Source organism: Tupaia chinensis, unplaced genomic scaffold, assembly GCF_000334495.1.
Source record: "Tupaia chinensis unplaced genomic scaffold, TupChi_1.0 Scaffold000647_1, whole genome shotgun sequence".
Classification (NCBI taxonomy): domain Eukaryota; kingdom Metazoa; phylum Chordata; class Mammalia; order Scandentia; family Tupaiidae; genus Tupaia; species Tupaia belangeri.
This window is the reverse complement of record NW_006160168.1, coordinates 1,420,981-1,442,592: the sequence shown is the minus strand read 5'-3', so window position 1 is coordinate 1,442,592 and position 21,612 is coordinate 1,420,981. Positions and strand designations below refer to the sequence as shown.

General features: G+C 41.3%; 1 protein-coding gene across 3 annotated transcripts in view; it reads right to left on the bottom strand.

The window, feature by feature from the left end:
* HACD1 (3-hydroxyacyl-CoA dehydratase 1) overlaps positions 1–20,858 on the bottom strand; it is a 29,033-nt gene extending 8,175 nt beyond the window's left edge. For all 3 annotated transcript variants that reach the window (XM_006159743.2, XM_006159742.2, XM_006159744.2), the window contains exons 1-5: positions 20,651–20,858; positions 10,157–10,274; positions 9,686–9,704; positions 9,520–9,608; positions 4,778–4,899 (exon numbers count right to left, since the gene is read on the bottom strand). In XM_006159743.2, the coding sequence (XP_006159805.1) occupies positions 4,778–4,899; positions 9,520–9,608; positions 9,686–9,704; positions 10,157–10,274; positions 20,651–20,787 (485 nt within the window). In that variant the 5' untranslated portion in view covers positions 20,788–20,858. The remainder of the gene's footprint in view (positions 1–4,777; positions 4,900–9,519; positions 9,609–9,685; positions 9,705–10,156; positions 10,275–20,650) is intronic.
* Between the last annotated feature and the right edge of the window lie 754 nt (positions 20,859–21,612).

Sequence of the window (21,612 nt, the reverse complement as noted above, 5' to 3'; positions counted from 1 at the left end):
TTCCCTTTCTCAGTTTGTTAAATCACATAACATTTTATATTCCCAGCTCCAATGAAATATCCAAATTGATGGTTTCTGTGGCTCTGAATTTTCTTGGTAGCATCATTATTTAATAGTAAATAAATAAATAAATAAATAAATAAAAGTTCCACTCCTAGAATAAACTAGTTTTAAGCCTTAAAGACCATGAAAATTTCTTATAAGTGGGAAACAAATGATATAACTTGTACTTGAAAACGGTTTCATGTCACTAACTCTCTAAGATCCGTTGGCAATATGGAAGACTTAACTGTCTACAAACCACACTCAGAAAGACAGTACTTTCTTGAAGATTCTCAATTGTCGACCTCAATTTTTTTTTTTGGCAAGAATATATTTTTGTAGTTAAAATGGAAATCAATATGAAAACATAACTCAATTTACAATGATCTATTCTGTATACTTTTCTAGGAGCTCTTTGAATATGTAAATAAAATAAAAATTATATTCAATCCATGATAGTAGGCCATGGCTATTTATAAATAAGAAGCCATTTTCTTTTCTTTTTTTTAGATTTTTTGCTATAGGGCATGTATGCTCGCCAGAGAGAGAGAGAGAGACAGAGAGAGGGGAAAAGAGAAATCCCTCCCCAGGGGGGATAGCCATGCTATCTGTTCCTTCTCCATTTTCCTCTTGGGATTTTGGGCACACATGCACACACACTCAATGTGTTTTCAGGCCTCCCGCCTAGGACTCAAACTATGGAGTTGGCTATGTGGGAACCAGCCAGCTTAACCCCCATCCTATCTGTTGGCCCCAAGAAGTCATTTTCAAAGTGAGAGTTTATTTGCAAAGAATAGCTTCAACACCTGAACATAAATACAAATATTATTTAAGGTTACTTAACAGAGTTGGCAAATATATTTCAGTGACTGAGACTTTTATGATTTTTTGGATGCGAGACTTAAGTTACTCACGATTATGATAAACAGGCATGATGTACTGTTAACACAGGCATTTCAAAATTTAAAGATTTTATATATAATACCTTGAAACAACATGAAACCAATCGACAAACATTTCTAAACAGCAAATTTAAACATGCAGTGGCAGTTTTAAACTTTTCCAGAAATCCAAGACATGCAAATGCTTTCCGAAATGCAGATAGAATATTAAAGAGTAATTAATGTGTCTGACCTTAGGAAAACAGGCAATGTGCAATGTTATTTTCTTCAAACAAAAATTTTTATAGATGTAGCACATAAAAAGAGACTATATCTGGAATTAGTATTTTTAAAAGCACTAGAGGCCCAGAAGACTGTCACACAAACTAGTACTGATGTGCATTTGAGAATTCAGGTCCAGCCTACATTCAAAACTGCCCACTTTTCAAAAGGTCCAATCACTGAAAGTAAATACATTAAATACATTTTCACATACAATAATAAAATCAGATGCATAAAGACGGCAATGCAACCTTCTTCTGGCAGACAACATACTTAAGCTCAAATTAGAACTTTAAAGCATTTTATTATATGCAAAATGATAAGCCACAGATGTCTAAAAAAGAGCTGAAGGATATTTTAAAAGTCTGAAGAATATGAAAGACAATTAACAGAGATCTTCTTTGTGTAGAAGGGTTATAGGTAAATTTGTTTTCCTTGCTTCTGGCTTATATAGTATATCTTATTTAAACATGTATAATGCAAGAGTTATATATAATATTAAAAAAAAAAAACACCAGGAATAATTGCACCAGCTCCATCTCTTGGTGGTTAAGGGAGCTGAATTCCATTTGGCCAACTACAGGGTTTGAATCCTGGCCCTAGACGCTTGGCAAGCACTCTGGGTCCATGTGTGTACATGCCTAAAATCTGACAGACTGGAGAAATGGGAGAGAAGGGGTTGCGGTGTGATCACAATCCACTGGAGGGTGCTTTCTCCCTCTCCCTCTTTCTCTCTCTCTGTTGAGTGCATCTGCACTCTGGCAAATTAAAAAAAAGGAGTAACAACTTGAGAAAAAAATATAAGGCTTTTATATATGGGGATTTAAAACACATCTTACACTACCTGAGGATTATTCTTGAACAATTTTAAAATGTATTAACATAAATCAGTCTTTAAAAATAATGGAAATAGGACCAGCAGTTGGCGTAACGGGCTGTCGCTGGACTCCCAAGTAGTCGACTGCAATTTGAGTCCCGGACCCAGTGGCTTAAACTCACACCAGGCATGTGTGTGTGTGCATGCATGCCCAAGATCCCTAGAGGAGAATGAAGGAGAAGGGATTACAACGTGGCCATTCCCCATGAGGGGTGATTTCTCGCCTTCTGTCTCTCTGTCTTTCTTTGTCTTTCTGGTGAGCACACGTGCCTTATAGCAAAAACCTCTCCAAAAAAAAAAAAAAAGAGAGAGAGAGATAAAATAATGGAAATATAGATATAACATTGTTTATGATAGCTCAAAGCATTGTTTATAATATTAGGAGACTAGGAACTATCTAAATTCTAGCAATAGAGAAGTGGTTCAGTCATACTATGCAATGTTGTGATGTGAAGAATTAAAGAACTGGATCAAAATGTGCTTGTACTGGGGACCAGCAGGTGGCATGGTGGTTAAGGTGCTGGACACTCCCACATGGCCAACCACAGTTCTGAGTCCCAGACCTGGTGGCTTGCTTTCTCGCTTTCCCTCTCTCACGCTCTCTCTGTCTCTCTCTGGTCAAATTAAAATAAATCAGTGAATAAATAACATTTAAAAAAATGTGATTGTACTATTTAGGAAAAAAAACAAAATATAAATAAAATATTTTTATTTACTTCTTATTTACGTTTAATCATTGTACATATTTACAATATAGATTTGGTTTTGGAATTTTTATAAAGCAAAAGTCACAGAACTTTATTTTCAACAGATAATTTTACATTCTTTTGCCAGTTAAATGTTTAAAAAGCACAGATTAGGGGGCCAGCTGGTGGTGTAGTGCGTAAGGCACTGAACTCCTACATGGCCGACAGTGGTTCAACTCACATCGGGCACATGTGCATGTGTGCCCCAAATCCTGAGAGGAGAATGGAGTAGGGATTGTGGCGTGACCATCCACCCTAGGGGGTGATTTCTTTCTGTTTCTCGCTCTGTGTCTCTCTGGTAAGCACATGTGCCCTATGGCAAAAATTTCTCTTAAAAAAAAAAAAAAGGCATAGATTGAATAAACTTCAAATCGTTTTTCCCTCCAGGAGAAGCGAGTAGATTGGGTAGGAATACACAAAAACTTAGTGTTATTCTACATCTGTATTATCTGTATTGTTTGAACTTTTTAGAATGAAAACATACTACTCCAACAAAATAATGTTAAGAATGTAGGGGCCAGCAGGTAGCATGACGGTTAAGGCACTGGAGTTCCACATGGCCAACTGCAGTTCGAGTCACGGACTCGGCGGCTTGAAAATCACACTGGGCACGTTTGTGGTGGGTGTGTGTGTGTGTGTGTGTGTGTGCCCAAAATCCTGAGAGAAGAATGGAGGAGAGATTTCAGTGTGGCCATACCCGCCAGGGGGTTGATTTCTCACTTTCTCTCTTTTTTCCTCCTCCCTACAGCAAGAGCATGCTCCCTATGGCAAAAACCTTTAAAAAAAAAAATGTTAAGGCGCCAGCAGATGGCATCATGGTTATATTGCTGGACTCCCACATGACTGACTGCATTTAGAATCCCAGACCTGGTGGCTTGAAATCACACCGGGTGCCTATGCACGTATGCCCAAAATCCTGAGAGGAGAATAGAAGGGATTGTAGCATGGCCATCCCCCCAAGATTCTTGCTTTCTGTCTCTCTGGTGAACATATATACCTTATAGCAAAAAAAATAATAATAATAAAAATAAAAAAAATAAAAACAACAACAAAAAAACTTTCTAAAAATTTTTTAAAAAGTAAGAAATTATTTTACCCTTTTTAATTGCATATATGGGATATACATTTTGCATTTATTACCACCTGACATACAACATAACCATTAGTTTTGTTTGTTTGTTTGTTTTTTTCACTTTTGGTCTTTAAGGGGACACTTGGTTTTGTTCAAACCTGCACTTCAGGTGTGCAGCAGGCACCCAACGTTTGTCATTATTGTAACTGTTACGGCCACTAACAGATCAGACAGAGAACAAAATAAGCAAATCTACACTCGCTTGTTATTTGTTCCTTGAAGAGCAGTTTTGATTTTACATAATAACTTTGTAAAATATCAGTTGCTCAAAAAATTTAAGCTTCTCAAAGAACAGGACATCATTTGCTTTAAAAACTGCGAACATAGGATAAATAAATTATAACCCTGAAATATGCATGTTGTCTACATTCCAAATAATACAATTTCAAGTAAATGTGACTTTTTAAAATATCTGTTTCTGCTACTCGAAGCAAAAAAAAGTATTGCATATATAAAATACTAGAAAGTGTAGCTGCTAGGTTGAATATTAAAGTAAATTAAATCAATCAGATAAAACATTGCATTTTTGGCACAATTTATTTAATGTAATTCTGAAAAATGTTTACTGTGCTTTCAAAGAAAAATAAACGGCCAATCAATCTTGCATTGATTTCACTCAAAATATACAGTAATATGATTCGTCTCTGACCATCGTATTAAGCTTTTAAATGACAGGTCATAGGGTGGCCAATACTCAAAACAACAGCATTGTCACATTGTGGGGCTAAAACACAAACTGTCATTGTCTGCTGTTAGCGTGGCACACAAAAGAAGCATGCAAAAGACAGCAAGGCACTAAACTGCAAGACATCGCCACCTGGCCCATTTAATGAAGTATGGCAAGTGGTCAAGAAGACTGAATGTGTAGAAGGAATAGCGAGTAATCTCTGTCACAGTCCACGCCACCAGAAAAAGCACCACACTCTCTTCATTCTGGATCTGCAGAGTTACAGAGAAACCCACAATGTTGTTCAACCTCAGACTTATTTTTCAGTGAAGATATTTAACTCGCTTATGGTCCTTTACTACTAATGAAATGTTAGGATTAGACAAATGAAATATAGAAAACTTCATGCAGTCACTTAAGAGAATTATGAACATGGAACTTAAATATGCTCTATGCATAGAAGTGGTCAAATACATACTGAGTTTTCTCCCTCATCCTTCCCTCCAGCCAATAACTCCACTCTCCCAGGGCAACATTACCCCTTCTAAACTAGAACGGAAAAAATCTGACGCTCCTTTCTTCTATCAGTCATCAAATCATACCTACTCTACTGTAACGTTGACTCCCAAGTCTGCCACTTGTTTTTGTCCTGCTTACACTACTTTAATTCAGGGACTTATTATCTCTCATCTGGATTTTTTGCAATAGTCCCCAAAATAGTCTCCTCTCTTTCTTGTCCTCACCAATGGAAGTTTTCCCTTAGAAGCTAAGATGCTATGCCACAGGCTGAGATCTTATGAGAAACCCTGGTTCGCTACCTGGTCTAATCTAAAGGCCAGATGGGGTGGTGACCACCTATAATTGCAGTAATTCTACAGACTAAGACAGGAAAATTTTCACACAGCCAAGATCCTTACTTTAAAAAAGAAAGTTTCAGGGGCAGTGGCATGATGGCAAAGGTGCTAGACTCTCACATGGCTAACTACAGTTTGAGTCCCAGACCTGGCAACTTGAAAATCAAGCTGGGCACATGTGTGTGCATATCCAAAATTTTAAAAAGAGAATAGAGGAGAAGAGCCTGTAGTGTGGCCACCCCTATAGGGGGTCATTTCTCATTTTCTCTTTCTCTGTCTCTCTCTGTTGAGTGCCTGTGTGTGTGGCTAAGACAAAAAACTAAGGGGAAAAAAAAAAAAAAGATAGGGCCAGCAGGTGGCAGAGATTAAGAAATTGGATTCCCATATGGCCGACCATGGCTCAAGTCCCAGACCTGGTGGCTTGTGTTCTCACGTTCCCTTTTTCTCTCTGTCTCCTAGCTGGTCAAATTAAAAAATAATAAGGAATAATGTTAAATAAATCCATAATTCTTTAAAAAAAAGTTTCATTGGTACCCCATTTTTTAAAAATAATTATTCATTTTATTTTTTTATTTATTCATTCATTTATTTCTTAATTTGACCAGAGAGAGAGACAGAGGGTGAGAGTGAGAGAGAAAGGAAGTGAGAAAGCAAGCCACCAGATTCAGGACTCAAACCCTGGTCGGCCATGTGGGAGTGTCCAGTGCCTTAGCCACCACGCCACCTGCTGGTCCTGTACCCCACTGTTTAACGGGACAAAAGGATACATCTGAACATGTGAGCACAATATTCAAAGTCCTTTACAGTGTGAGCACAGAAATTTCTCCAATTTCATCTACAATCACTCAACCCTGCTAGCTATTTCTCTCTCAGTTACACTAGACCCTGTGTTATTTCCAGAATATGCACTGAACTTTTGCATCTTTACACATGCCACTCCCTCTAACTTACTCCCTATTGCTTCCCATAGAAAATCCTTTCTAACATCTTTTAAGATGCAGCTGAAGAATCACACCCTGGAAAACTTTACCTAAGCCTCTCCTCTTACCCTGAGCAGTTATTTACTTATCTTCCTCATCTCATAATATTTTGTGCATATCTGTATCTTAACATTTGCCAATCTGAATTAAAATTGGTCAGGGCCAGGAAGGTTGGGCATGGTGGGTAAAGCCTTGGATCTCGAATGGCTAACAGCACAGTTCGAGTCCCAGACACTGTGGCTTGAAAAACATGCTGGGCACAGGTGCCCAAAATCCTGATAAGAGAGTAGAGATCGTATTGTGGTGTGACCATCCCTCCTAGGGGGTGATTTCTCACTTTACCTCTCTCTCTGTCTCTTTCTGGTGAACACAGACACCCTATGGCAAAAATCTAAAGAAAAAAAACCTTGTCTGGCTAACTCCTGCACATCGATTAGCATTCAATGTAACTCCTTTGGAAAATCTTCCCTTGTGCCCTAGATCAACCTAAGTCCAAGGTACAAAGTGTTTACAAAATGTTCATTAAAAAATGCATATTATGGGGACCAGCAGTTAGCATAATGGCTATATCGCCAGATTTCCATGTAGTCAACTGCGGTTCAAGTCCTGGACTTGGTGGCGTGAACTCCTGCCGGGCACATGTGTGTGCATGCCCATGATCCCAAGAAGAGAATAGAGGAGAAGGGATTGCAGAGTGGCCATCTCCCCTGGGGGGGTGGTTTGACACTTTCTATCTCTACGTCTCTCTCTGTCTTTCTCGTGAGCACATGTACCCTTTAGCAAAAACTTCTCCAAAAAAAAAAAAAATGTATATTATGAAAAACCTATAAATGGATTTCAATTTTTTTGCACTAAAATAAACTCGTACTTTTAATTCCACTTTTCCATAAACATTTTGAAGTCCCCTCACACATGCAATGCATACTGGACTCTTTAAGGCACCTAACACTAACATAACTAAATCAGTATTTGTGTAACTACATGTTTAGTTTCTCAATTATGGACTCCAGGGGCCAGCTGATGGCATGGTCAGTAAGGTAGCTAGGATCCCAGGGCTGACAGTGCAGTCTGAGTCCCAGACCCAGCGGCTTGAAAAACATGCTGAATGCTTATGCATGTGTGTCTGCAATCCCAAGAGGAAAATGGAGGAAAAGAGACTGCAGTGTGGGGCTGTTTTCTCACCCTCCCTTTCTCTCTGGCAAACACATGCACCCTCTAGCAAAACAAACAAACAAACAAACAAAAAAAAAAACTGGGCTCCACCCGACAGGAACCACACATGTTCTGTTAACAGTGCTGTCCCACGCACAGTGTCAGGCGCAGGAGAGGGACAGGTGTGCAGCTGATAGCTGGTAAATGATTCAACTTTCATGTGGCTACTCTCACTTCCTGCCAGACCGCTTACGAGCTGGCAAAGCCTTACTCGTGTTTATAAATCCAGAAATTAGCACTGTGCCAATTGTATAGAATGCATTCAGTAACTGTTGGCTGAATTACTTAAGGAGAGGCGAATGAGTGCCAATGGGAAACCACTGGTGGAGAAAAATAAGAGTAAAATTAAGGCAAAGACCTCCTGGAGGATAAAAAAGAGCAGATGGAACTCTTTGGAACTCTCCACTCTCCAGCTTCCCTTTATGTCTTCTCTCTAGTTAATACGGGCCATGCTTCTCCTCCCTCATTCTTCAGACTCTGTGGTCTTGCCCAGCTATCACAGTCCTTCGCTGTCTGGCATAGACTTTCTTCTGTGGTTAATGTGGTACTCCTGCTTTCAATCTAGGGCGTGATCTTAATTCATAAGCAGACTTGCTCTTGGTATATGTAGCATAGACTCATTGCTGTGCATACGGCAGGCCTTGGTTAGGGACCAGGTAGACCTAGGAAGTTGAGTGAAAGACGCTAGCCATGAGGGCTAACAGGTAGAGCAGCAAGAGGGCAGCATGTCAGCGATCTGTCCTCATGCAGCTCGGAGGCCAGTGAAGCTAAGAGGAAATGAAGAAGAGGTGAGGTGTCAGTCCCCACCAGAGAGGAGACAAGAAAGGCATCCGAGGAATGGAAAGGAGGCCAGAGATCTGTCCTCACATAGACAGGAGACTACGAAGGTTGTCAGGCAGGTCAGAGAAGGCTGAGCTGGGAAATGTTTCTGTCTTGGGTTTAAAAGGTCCAGCATCTTGACAAAGTCAGCAGAGTGCTTGTCTTCCCTAAAAGGTTTCAGCCTTTAATTAGATTTGATTATTAGCTGTCTTCTGTCATGCCTCAATAAATAGTATCTTTGTTTTTCCCTAACTCCCTTAACCCCAACTTTTTAAAAATTGTTTTTTAACTGACAAAATTATACACATTTATGGTATGTAACAAGGTGTTCTGAAGTCTGTCTACACTGAGGAATGGCTAAATCAAGCAGAATAACATGTATAAGCACACCTACATTTATTTTTGGTGAGCACCCCTAAGATCTACTCTGTTAGCAATTCTGCAAGAATACACCGTTACTATTAATAACTACAGTCACCACGCAGTGCAGTGGGTCTCAAATTGATTCCTCCTGTCCAATCGGAAGTGTGCATCCATGGGTCCCTTCTAACTTCTCATGTAGTCTTTGTCATTTTTTCAGAGCTATATAAGTATATTACTTTACTTATGCCTGTTGCTACAGTACTCAGTGCTAAGTGAGAAAAATACATTACTTATACTGACTTCAATGACATAAAATAATAACTTTGATAGAAAAAGTCTACAAAGAAGGAAACTATCAGATAGTTATTTGACAGAATATGAATATTAATTTTAAAAATCAAAGACATCAGAAGAGAAGATACTATAGATTTCAAGATGCCAATATTTGATTTTTGCACGTGTTTCAAAGTCATTCTACTGAAGCACTAAGTCAATGTACAATTATACTTAAATTCAAACCCAATTCCTTTTGTCCAGTGGGTTTGCTTCCTGAAGTATACAAATGTATATTACATACATTGACAAATATACACATGTATATTTCATATTCTAGTAATGAAATTTTTCCTACAGGCTTAGTAGGTAACATGTCTGCATTACTTACTGGTTTTATACTGTGCGTAATGAGCCACACCATAAAGATTCTTGAACTCACTTGGACCCCAGTCACAAGCACAGAAGTAGGTACAATTCCTTAAAGAGAAAAACAAGTCAACTATTGCCCTAAAGGCAATTTTTAATCCAAAAATAAAATTACAGCAAACACTCACCAATTAAACAGTGGACTATCTGTAAGCAAATAAAAAAACCACACGTCAATAATATAAAACATAAAATATTCGTCAATGCTGGTATTAAACAAATGCTTTGGTGGTGTGTAATCAGCAAAATAATACTGAATTTGCTCAACCCAAAAAAAAAAACTCAAATTAATATTATGATAGAAAAACACCATGATGAGGGGCTGGTTGGTAGCATAGAGGGTAAAATGGCTGGATCCCAAGGCAGACCATGTGGTTCAAGTCCCAGGCCCAGTGGCTTGAAAACCATGCTGGGTGTATCTGTGGTATATGCCAAGAATCCCAAGATGAGAAATGACGAAGGGATTGTCACATGGCCGTCCCCTTGGGGAATGCTTTCTTACTTTCCTTCTCTCTGTTGCTCTGGGGTGAGTATTACATACCCTATAGCAGAATCAAAACAAATAAATTAATGAACAGACAGCATAAGAAAAAACTTACCTCAAGCAAGGCAAATGTCTGGAAAAATTTAAGTGTCTTCTGAATACTTTTATATAAACCTTTGTGTGTTCCTTTTTCCATATAAAAACGTACCATGGCAATAGCCAGAACCAACCACCTAGAAAAAAAATAAAGTATTTTATAAACTTCTATCAAAATGAATTCCACTGATTTGTAGATCTATGTTCCTAGTAGCATTATTCACAAGTTGCTAAAAGGTGGAAGCAACCCAAGTATCTATCGGTGACTGAATGAATAAGGAAAATGTGGTACAGACACACAATGGAATATCATTCAGCTTTAAAAAGGAAGACTGGTTCTGCAGCCTCGTGGTAATCACAACTCAAGAGAAGCCCATACGGTGATTGTAGTTCGAACCCCTGGCCCAGTCAACATCAAAAATGCAGGGCACATGTCTGAGTACTCAGGATCCAAGGAAGGGGATCATGGCATGACCAGACCTGTGAAGGATACTTATCTCTCTGTCTTCCTCTCTCTTTCTCAGGTGCACATGCATGCACTCTACCTTGAATAAAGGGGTGGAGGATAAAAACATGAAAGGAAACTCTGACCTAGGCTACAACATGGATGAAACCTGAGGCCACTACACTAACCTGAAATAAGCCCATTACAAAAGGACAAATAATTTCATTTATATGGGGTATGCAAGTAACCAAACTCATAGGATAGAAAGTTAAAGGGTGACTGTCAGGGGTTGGCGAGAGCAAGGGCATCGAGGAGACAGTGTTTAATTGGTGCAGAATTTCAGTTTTACAACTTACATTTGCAATATTAAATATTGACTCTGCTCCATGATGTAATGGTACTTAAAAACATAAGCTCCACTTGTGAGACCAGCTCACTAAGACATCTCTTTCCTCCTGGAGTCACCAATGAAGGTCACCTTCTCCTGGTTCCCTTTGCAAAGTACAAGAGTTCACTTAAGAAAGTTGCCTCATCTGTAGCTTTTTAAAAGATTGAATTAGGAACCAGTGGATGGCGTAAAGCTTATGTCACTGAACTCCTGTGGTTCAAGTCCTGGCCCCAGAAGCTTAAAATGCACACTGGGTCTGTATGCATGCATGCCCAAAATCCTGAGAGGAGACTGGAGGAGAAGGGATTGTGGCATGGACATCCCCCCTTGGGGGTGATTTCTCACTTTCTATCTGTCTGTTTCTCCAGCAAGTGCACAGGCTCTATAGTAAAAATCTAAAAAAGAAAGAAAGAAAGAAAGAAAACAAACAAAAAAAAAACCTTGACTAATGCTTGACTAATACATCCACAGAAATGAGTAGTTACCCCAGTTCTCTTCTCTCCACTATACACTAATTTGTATATCTGTGTTCCTAGTAGCATCATTCACAGTTGCTAAAAGGTAGAAGCAGCCCAAGTACCCATCAGTGACTGGATGAATAAGGAAAACGTGGTACAGACACACATGGAATATGACCCAGCTTTAAAAAACGAAGAAGGACTGGTTCTGGAGCTTTCTAGAGTCAACTGATAGTTTCGTCTCATGTGAGAGCCAACACTGAATTCAGAGTTGAGATAACCCTACAGTGCTAATCTGGATCATGTTTTAGGTACCTTCCAGGCTTTAAATGTTATAACGTCATTATCCTCCATTCCAAGTTCTCACACTTCCTTCAACAAGAAACAAAAAGCTTAATGAGATAGTCTCATTCACATCTTCCATATGCTTGACCTTTTAAGCAAACTGAAATCTGGCATCTACAAAATTCAAATTGGAGAGACAATGATTAAATCCAAGAATTCCACAAAAATGTCATTTAGATGGCAAGTTTTCTATACTTTAAATATTCAATAGTATCATTCAAAAATCTATACCTAACACCATAACAAGTTCTACTGTTCCTCCCTAGGTGGCAGTATTTACCAGCTTTTTATTTCATAATAAACAAATAAAAGAACTTGACACACTCCAGTTTGAAAGGACTACTGAGCCATCTATTCCAACCTCTTAACTATTTTTCAGTAAATTAGGCCAAGATCTAATCTAAACTAATCAGAGCTCACTTCCTGACTTCACATTCACAAGGGGAACAATCAAAGTTTCCCGGAGAGTCCTACATTTAATTAACAAGGGACTTCCTTCATCTATCAGGTTAGTAACTGCAAAAACATTATAATAATAATCCAAAAGCAAATGGAATTTCTGCAGTTGAAAGCTCTTGTGGAATGTTATGCTTTATTTTGTTCATTTTCTTTGAAACATGCCAGGGCTCTTGATTACACAAATCCAAATATACACTCGGTCCTTGATAAAATTGACTCTCTTCGGAGAAAAAGTGAACAGAACAAAAACACATCTGTTTCATATGTAGAAGATTTTTTTTCTTGCTTGTTTAATTCACTTAATTCAATATTTACTGCTAAGACAGGTACTGAGCCAGATGCTGGAGAATTAGACAAATAGGACATGGCTTTTGCATCAGCATGCCATTGACTTACTAAACACTCATGACGCTATGGCTACGAAGACCTGAAAAACCTCATCGAAGGAGGATCTCTTCCTCTGACCATGTTCCAGTACTGCTTTTTCTTCTGAGATTTAATGGAGATCATCTGTACCTTAAAAACTTGGTGATCTACATCGATACCACTTCTTTTAATTTCAGTGTCTCTTACTTTTGTTCTCTATTTTTTTGTTTTGTTGCTGTTGGGTTTTTTTGAGGGGTCACTTTTGCTACAGGGAGCACGCACTCACTGGAGAAATGGGGATTGGGAGGAAGCAAGTGAGAAAGCACCCCTAAGAGGAATGACCACACTGCAATCCCTTCTTCATTCTCCTCTTGGGATTTCAGACATACACACACGTGCTCACTGTACTTTTCAAGTTTAAGGTCTGAGCCTTGATCTGCACAGTTGGCCATGAATCCAGTAGCCTGAACCACCATACCACAATTGGCCTTTAAATCTTTATTGCAACCAATTTCAGACATACACAAAGCTATAAAAACAGTATTATGAACTCCCATGTGGCCACTTCCCACCTTCAACAACTATTATCTTTTAGACAATCTTGTTTCACTCAAACCTCTATTCCCTCTCTTTCTCTGAATATTTTGAGTCAAATCCTAGACCTCCTGTAATAAGGTTCATAAATATTCTATTATGTATCTCTAAAAGGATTATTTTTTAAATAAATATAACCACTACCCCAAGTAAAATTTTTCCTAATAACATCATACAACATAGAGCCAGGGTACAAACTTCCTTTTAAAATCATGATTGAAATAACATGTATGCATTAATCATTGATCATTGGTGTGTACTTCAGAATTCCTCTAGAGTTGTCGTCCTTCATCTCTCCATCTATCCCTTTTCCCTCTTTTGCAATCTGACTGTTGAAAACACGGGGTGGTTCATCCTGCAGGATTACCTCTAGTCTAGATTCTTGCCGACTGGACCCCAACATGCCATTTACTACATTCTGTGCCCCATATTTCCAGTAAGGAGGTAGGTAGTTCTAGGGGCTTGATTAGATTCGTCTTTGAGTTTTTTTCTCTGGCAAGGCTTATTCATAGATTGTACTGGGTATTTCTATAAGGAACACACAATGTCTGGTATTCCTCTCTTGTTTTTTGTTTGTTTGTTTGTTTGTTTTGTTTTGTTTTGCTTTTAGTTTGCTACAGGTATGTGTGTCCGTGAGAGAGAGAGAGGTAAAGTGAGAAATCACTCCCTGGAGACAGGGGGGATGGCCATGTTGCAATTCCTTCTCCTCCATTCTCCCCTCAAGATGCTGGGCACACATGCACACTGTCTGGCAGTGTGCTTTTCAAGTCACCAGTATAGGACTTCAGTGGTGCAACGGCCATGTGGGATACAGCTGCCTTAACCTCCATGCCACCTGTTGGACCTGTCCCTTTTTTATAATTCTAGCAGTCACTAACGATCACTGTCTAAATCCATGATTTCAACAGTAATGAAAAGTAATATTATCCTAATTTGTCAATTCTTCTTTATACCTCCTTTAAAGTCACCATGTAACAAAAGATGGTCTTTGGGTTTAATAAAATCTATACTTTCATAGATTGTTCGCTGACACCTCTAAATTGCCTTTCCTATACTAAATTTACACTTTCAGTTAGCAGCCAATAAATGAGTGTTTCAACTGACTGCACATGCACTCATGCCCATAAAGGTAACTGAAAGACCCATAAAAGAAAAAGGCCGCTCATCAGATGACTCAGATAATTCATTAATACTGCCTGCTTTTCGAGAGCCACTGTTAAGAGAATGAAAAAACAAACCACAACTGGGAGAAAATATTTGCAAATTATGTATCTAGGAAAGAACTTGTAGAAAGACTGTACAAAGAACTGCAAAAACTCAAAAATAAAACAACGAGCATCAGCTGGTGGCACCTTGGCTGGAACAGTAATCAAGACAGGCACCTTGTTACAAACTTCATACCCTTGGACCAGCCCATGGCGTAATGGTTACGGTGCTGGACTCCCAAGCAGTACAGGGCACATGTGCGTGCGTGCCTAAGATCCCGAGAGGAGAATGGAGGAGAAGGGATTGTGGCCTGGCCATCCCCCCTGGGGGTGATTTCTCGCTTTCTGTCCCTAGGGCAAGGGCACGTGCCCTTTAGCAAAAATCTCTCTTAAAAAAAAAACCAGTTCTGCCACTCCTGGTGCTGCCTGTGAGAACCTTCAATGAGGACCTGGTACCTCTTTTTTTATTTTTTTTGGAAGAGGATTTTTGTTATAGGGTGCATGTATTCGCCAGACAGAGACAGAGAGAAAGTGAGAAATCACCCCCCCAGGGGAATGGCCACGCCACAATCCCTTCTCCTCTGTTCTCCTCTCGGGATCTTAGGCACACACGCACACGCGCCTGGCATGAGTTTTAAGCCACCGGGTCCAGGACATGAACCGCTGTCGACTACATGGGAGTCCAGCCACATAGCCATTACGCTAACTGCTGGTCCCAGTACCTCTTTTGTGAAGTGGAGCTCATCATGACAGAGGAAAGCCCAAGGAAGGCGTCAAGCCTGAGCACAGCTACCATATTAATTTGAAGGTGGTGGCACAGGATGGTTCTGGGGTGCAGTTTAAGATTAAGAGGCATGCACCACTTAGTAATGAGAGCCTATGGTAAGCGACAGGGTTTGTCAATGAGGCAGATCAGATTATGATTTGATGGGCAGGCGATCAGCAAAACAGACACACCTGCACAGGTGGAAGTGGAGGATGAAGATACAATAGATGTGTTCCTACAGCAGGCAGGAGGTAGGTGTCTGCTAAAAAGGGAACCCGCTACTTTACTCAGAACTCTGTTCTTGCTGACTGAGAATACATTCTCAATTAGAAAACTACAATTTGGTTTCAGCACATCCTGACGACTACAGTATAGTCTTCTCTATTCTTTCCTTTTCCCTTCCCCATTCCTTCATTGTACATAAAGTACCTGGTGTATGTGCACATGCATGTCACATTTTTTTAACTAAATGGCCAGTGGTATGTTTTGAATGACATCAAATGGAGATGGATGGGGAAAAACACTGGTTCTGTGAAAATACCCCCTTTCTCCACTAGTGGCAGCTCATTCAGCTCTGATCTTTACACTCCAGTAAGTTACTTTGCTGTGACTCTTTTAACAAAAAAGAAAAAAAATAAATAAAAAAAACCTTTGCATACCTTATTTGATTGGAGAATTTTAATGTTTTTCATTTATCATGATAAAACCAAGGACAATTTTATAACTTTTTTGTATGTAGCTGTTACATGTAGGGCAATCTGTCTTTAAGTAGAGATAAATTACTGTTAATGAAAAAGAAATAGAAAATTCTATTAGTTTTCCTTTCAAGTCAAGAATCTTGTTTAAATGTACTTCTTTATTTAAAAAACAAACAGGGGGAAAAAAAAAAAAAAAAAACATCATATCCTGTATTGTTTCTTAGTATTAACCTAACAAAGAAGTTGCATTGTTCCAGTTCTACAGATGAGAGAACTAAGGGTCAGAGAGGTTAACCAATGTGTCAAAATTACCCAGCTATAAAGGAGTGAGACACAACCTTTAATATCTTCCTGTACTACTGACTGATTTAAATCTGAACACTGTCAGCAAGACATCTAAAACCCTGTGCAAAGGCCCCCATAACCTGTTCATTTTCCTTTCCCACTCTACAAGTGAGATACATTTGTTGCTGCTTCAATGGATGTCCTACAATTTTAACCCACTCATTCCTCAAAGCAGTTTAAATGCCAAGCGTCTCTCCCACAAAGCTTTCTCTGATACCTCATGAGTCCTCTGACACCTGCATTGAGCACTTATCTCATTCTTTTATTGCAACTGTTGCTTAAAAATAAATGTGTCAGATCACACTTGTTCAAGAACAAAGCCCAAAATATTTATCTTTGTCTGCCACTTGACCTAAGACAACACTCTTCCACATATGGGCTCAAAAGTGTTCTCGAAAAGAAAGACAGAAATGTTCACTTTCCTAGTTAAGAATATATTATGGGCAATACCATAAAAATCCTTACATCTATAGAAGGTATAATAATTGTACTCCTGGGAATTTACACTAAGCCCCTAATTCAACTGAAACAAATAAAAGCAAAATGTCATTAAGGAAATGATTCGTTATTGTACATTAACTTTGTATACTCTTACCTAACCATGAAAAGTGTACTTTTGAAAACTATATAAAAATCCTTGATAGAATATAAAGCAGCAAAAAATAGGAGAAAATACCACAAGCAGATATTATAATAATCATGTAATCATGACCCAAAACATTCATTCATTCAGCAAATATTTATTGAGCAACTTTTTTTTTTTTGAGAGGTTTTTGCTATAGGGCGCATGCGCTTGCCAGACTGACAGAGAGAGAAAGAGAGACAAAAAGTGAGCAATCACCCCCCAGTGGGGATGGCAAAGCCGCAATCCCTTCTCCTCCATTCTCCTCTCGGGATCTTGGGCACGCACGCACACGCACCCGGCGTGAGTTTAAGCCACAGGGTTCGATCCAAGGTGGACAACAGGGGAGTCCAGCGACATAGCCATTATGCTAACCGCTGCTCCCCAGCAAATATTTATTGATTGCTTCATGGATTTACACATCACTGGAGATGACAAGTAATGATGACTTAGTAAAATAAATTGTTTTTTTATTTTTTGGAGAGGTTTTTCACTATAGGGCGCGTGCGCTCGCCAGACAGACAGAGAGAGACATAGGGACAGAAAGCGAGAAATCACCCCCCAGGGGGGATGGTCACGCCGCGATCCCTTCTCCTCCATTCTCCTCTTGGGATCTTGGGCACGCACGCACACGCGCCCAGCGTCAGTTTTAAGCCACCGGATCCGGGACGCGAACCGCAGTCAACTACGTGGGAGTCTAGTGACATAGCCATTACGCTAACTGCTGGTTCCCAGTAAAATATATTGTAACCTACATGGCAATAAGTGTGATGGAGGGGACCAGCTGATGGCATAGTGGTTATGTCACTAGACTCCTACATGGCCAACTGTGGTTTGAGTCCCGGACCCAGTGGCTTAAAACTCACGCCCACTGGGAACCAGCAATTAGTGTAATGGCTATGTCGCTGGACTCCCACGTAGTTGACTGTGGTTCGAGTCCCAGACCCAGTGGCTTAAAACTCACGCTGGGCGTGTGTGTGTGCGTGCCCAAGATCCATCCCGAGAGGAGAATGGAGGAGAAGGGGTTGTGGTGTGGCCATCCCCCCTGGGGGGTGATTTCTAGCTTTCTGTCTGTCTGTCTCTCTCTGTCTGTCTGGCAAGTGCACATGCCCTATAGCAAAAAAACTCTCAAAAACAAAAACAAAAACAAAACTCACGCCCACTGCATGAGCGTGTGTGCACAAAATCCTGAAAGGAGAATGTAGACGGGATTGTGGTGTGGCCATCCCCTTCAGGGGGTGATTTCTCTCTCTCTCTCTCTGGCAAACATATGTGCTCTGTAGCAAAAATCTCTCTCTAAAAAAATTAATTAATTAAAAATAAATAAATAAATAAATAAATAAATAAATAAGGTGATAGAGAAAAAGCAATGTGGGCAAAGGAAACAAGGATGCTAGGTAAAGCCTTCCTGAGAAAAGAGATTAGAGGAAAACCTTAAAACAGTTAAATACTCATTTGAAATATAATAAAAATTAAAAGTTTGGGACCAGCAGTTGACATAATGGCTATGTTGCTGGACTCCCATGTAGTCGACTGTGGTTTGAGTCCCAGACCCGGTGGCTTAAAACTCACGCTGGGTGTGTGTGTGTGCGTGCCCAAGATCCTGAGAGGAGAATGGAGGAGAAGGGATTGAGGCGTGGCCATGTCCCTGGGGGGTGATTTCTTGCTTTCTGTCTCTCTGTCTCTCTCTATCTTTCTGGCAAGTGCACACAACCTATAGCAAAAACCTCACCCCTCAAAAAAAACAATGGTTATGATTGGTTTAGGTAAATATTTTATTTCTTTAAACACTATTTTGTCTTCAAAATCATTACAAAAAATTAATACACTCCAAAGTTCTAAGAGAATAAACATAACAAGTTAAATGAACAAAAAGAATCTCAGCTAGCATTCTGCTTTCCACTTCATTAAATGTATATGTTTTGCCCAAGTTTCAGCACAACTTCTCTAACCTTATTTACCATTATTTCCCAGCACCATCCTCCAAGTCAATTAAGAGACTATGTCAGGCTTCCATTTCCTGCCTTGTTATAGAATTTATCTCCTTTGAAATGTCTACCCTCTGTGCAAATCCTATTCCTTCTTCAAATCTCAACACTTCAAGAAAGCCTCTAAACGTAAGTCACATGGATTGTAGCTGTCACTTATTGTTCCATGTCACTTACTCTTGCCGCATGAAAATGAAAAGGAACCTTCTCAATACGGATAGCGGCAAGGTTAGGATAAGCACTGACTTCCTGGGGAAGGAATAAAGTATGAGAACACAAAGAAGAAGGCATTTCAATTTGCTCCGGGTGAGGTAAGAGACTTAGATAACTTCCAAAAGGTAGATTTGGTCCTAAGTCACGGGAAGAAGGAGAGAAACACCCCGAGCTATGACAGAGGGCCGTGAAAATGCACAGCGGTGAGAGGAATGGTGAGCCAGAGAAGATTTCAAATACAAGCAAACTAGAAGAGGGAATTAGGGGAGCAGACTGCAAGTGGCCTGGTTGACAGTCTAAATCCCTTAGATTAGGGTGGAGGTGACAGGGAGTCACCAAACGCTTTAAACAGGAGTTGTGCACTGATTTTCACTTTTGAAATGATGACTCTGGAGACAAACAGTCTGAGCTGAAATCCAGATCTGATACTTGCTTGCTGTGATCTTGAGTAAGTGACTTAACCTCTTCGTGCCTCAGTTTACTAATCTCTGAAATGTAACATCAAGTACTCCTCACAAGACTGTAACAGACTCAAGTGAGACATTTTATCTACAGGAACCACTACAGGCACTGGCACACAGGAAATCCTCAATGACAGTTATATTTTTATGAACTGCATTTGCTATTCAGTGCCATACACCAAGTACATAATAGATCCTCAATACTTACTAAAAGACTTAGTACATCTTTGTCAATCACATTTTTCTATACGCCCTGGAGAAAGTTTAAAATATTAAACGTCTCCCCATATATACTTAGATTTAACTAATAATAGTTCTTAAGAAAATAACTTTTTAAAAAGGCAATGCGATTTGCAAACGGAAAAGCCTTTTCCCGACAGGTTTTGAAAAGCAGCTGACCCAGAAGTCACTTTGACAGCTCTTTGAAGAGCGATAGTCATTGTGTAACCTTAACTTGTAAGTCACACTCTAAGCCAGAAATAAAAATACAGAGTATCAGTAATGGAATATGGCCCATGGAGATGATGGAAGCAGAGAGCCATTCTCCGATATGGTAGGATTTTAAAAGAAATCGTCCCAGGTAAGAAGTTCGAGGGAATATGATGCTTAAGGAAAAGGGGGGAAAAAAAGTCGCCGTAATATTAACAGTTAAGGAAACTGCCCACTGATCCGCAGCACGAGGAAATGCATGCTGCAAACCGGCCGCCCGGGAAGCTGGACTCACTGGGCCATTGGTGGGACAACTCTGGATTCCTGGGTGGTCGGACCCAGGCGTTTCTTCCACAGTAGCAGGAGGCAAAGGTGCTGGAGGTGGCCTGGCCACAGCGGCCTCCCCCGCGGGGGGGTTTTTTTTTCGGCCCCCCATCCCTGCCCGGGTCTATACTTACCCTCCGGCCCGCGCCGCGGCCGCAGCGCCACGCCGTGCACCGTATTAGGCAATGCCCAGCGAACTGGGCACCCCCCCTCCGCCCCGCTCCATTCAACCCTCCCCCACGGCCACCGCCCGCGCCGCGACCACCTAGCAGCCCTGCCCGCGCGCTCACCCCACGCGCCAGATCCGGTCGCCCCCCAGGCGTGCGTTGGTGCGCGCCAGACCGCGACCCAAGCCCAGAATTTCGGGAGGGCCTGAGAGCGGAGAGGGACCTTCGGGGTGCACGTACCCCGCGGTCATGGCGATGTTGTAGAAGGTGAGCCAGGCGGTCGCCAAGAGGCCGAGGCGTCTCCTCTTGCCAGTGGCCTCCCTCTCCTCGCCGGCCTCCGAGGCGCCGTTGGTGCCGTCCTCCTCGCTGGACGCCATGGTGGCCGCGCACCCCGGGGACGTGGAAAAGAGGGACAGGGGAGTGGGAAGGGGTCCGGCCGAGCGCACAGCTAGGGGGAGGAGCAGGTGCCCCCGGCCGCCCGCCCCGCCCCGCTCTCGCCCCGCCCGCGTCCCTCGGGAACGCGCGCGGACCCCGAGCTTGGGCCGCGGCCTGGGCTCCCGGGCACCGCGTCCCACTAGCTCCTGGCTGCGATTTCCAGGCGGCGCTGATGTTTCCGCTCCCGGGGAAGATCCATCCGTTCTCTAATTGGGCGAACTTCTTCCTAGAGAGTGGTCCCAGGCTCTTGTACCCTGGCGCCGTGCGCCGTGCTGGGACGTTCCATCCGGACAGCCGGGATACACCTGCACTTGGTGTGGCTCTGCCCCACCCAGGCTACTGTAAGGTAATGTCCCGACGAGTGGCTGGATCTTCCTTCCAGATTCGTTCTGAAGAACTTCTGGGAAAGAATCGCCCGCGTCGCCCTGGTCACTTTTTCTGTCCAGTTGGGCAAGTAAGAGGTGAATGCATACAGTAAGATTGCCCCCACTTCCGTGCATTCTACCGGAGCCGGTGTCCTCCGGACACGGATGCCAGGTCAGCGCAGAATGTGGGACGTCGGAGGGGAAGCTCGAGGAAGGAGGACGTGAGGAAATGCGAAAGGAGAAACGTTTAAACAGACATAGGCAAACTCGCCATCAGGCTAACAGTAACTCTTTCTAGCCGGGAAGCTCCTATCCCAATGTTTTCCGCTCTCAATCTTTATCTTTCCCTTCCCCCCTCTCCCCTTAATACGCAAGCTTTCACCTAATAGCTCTTCTCTTTCC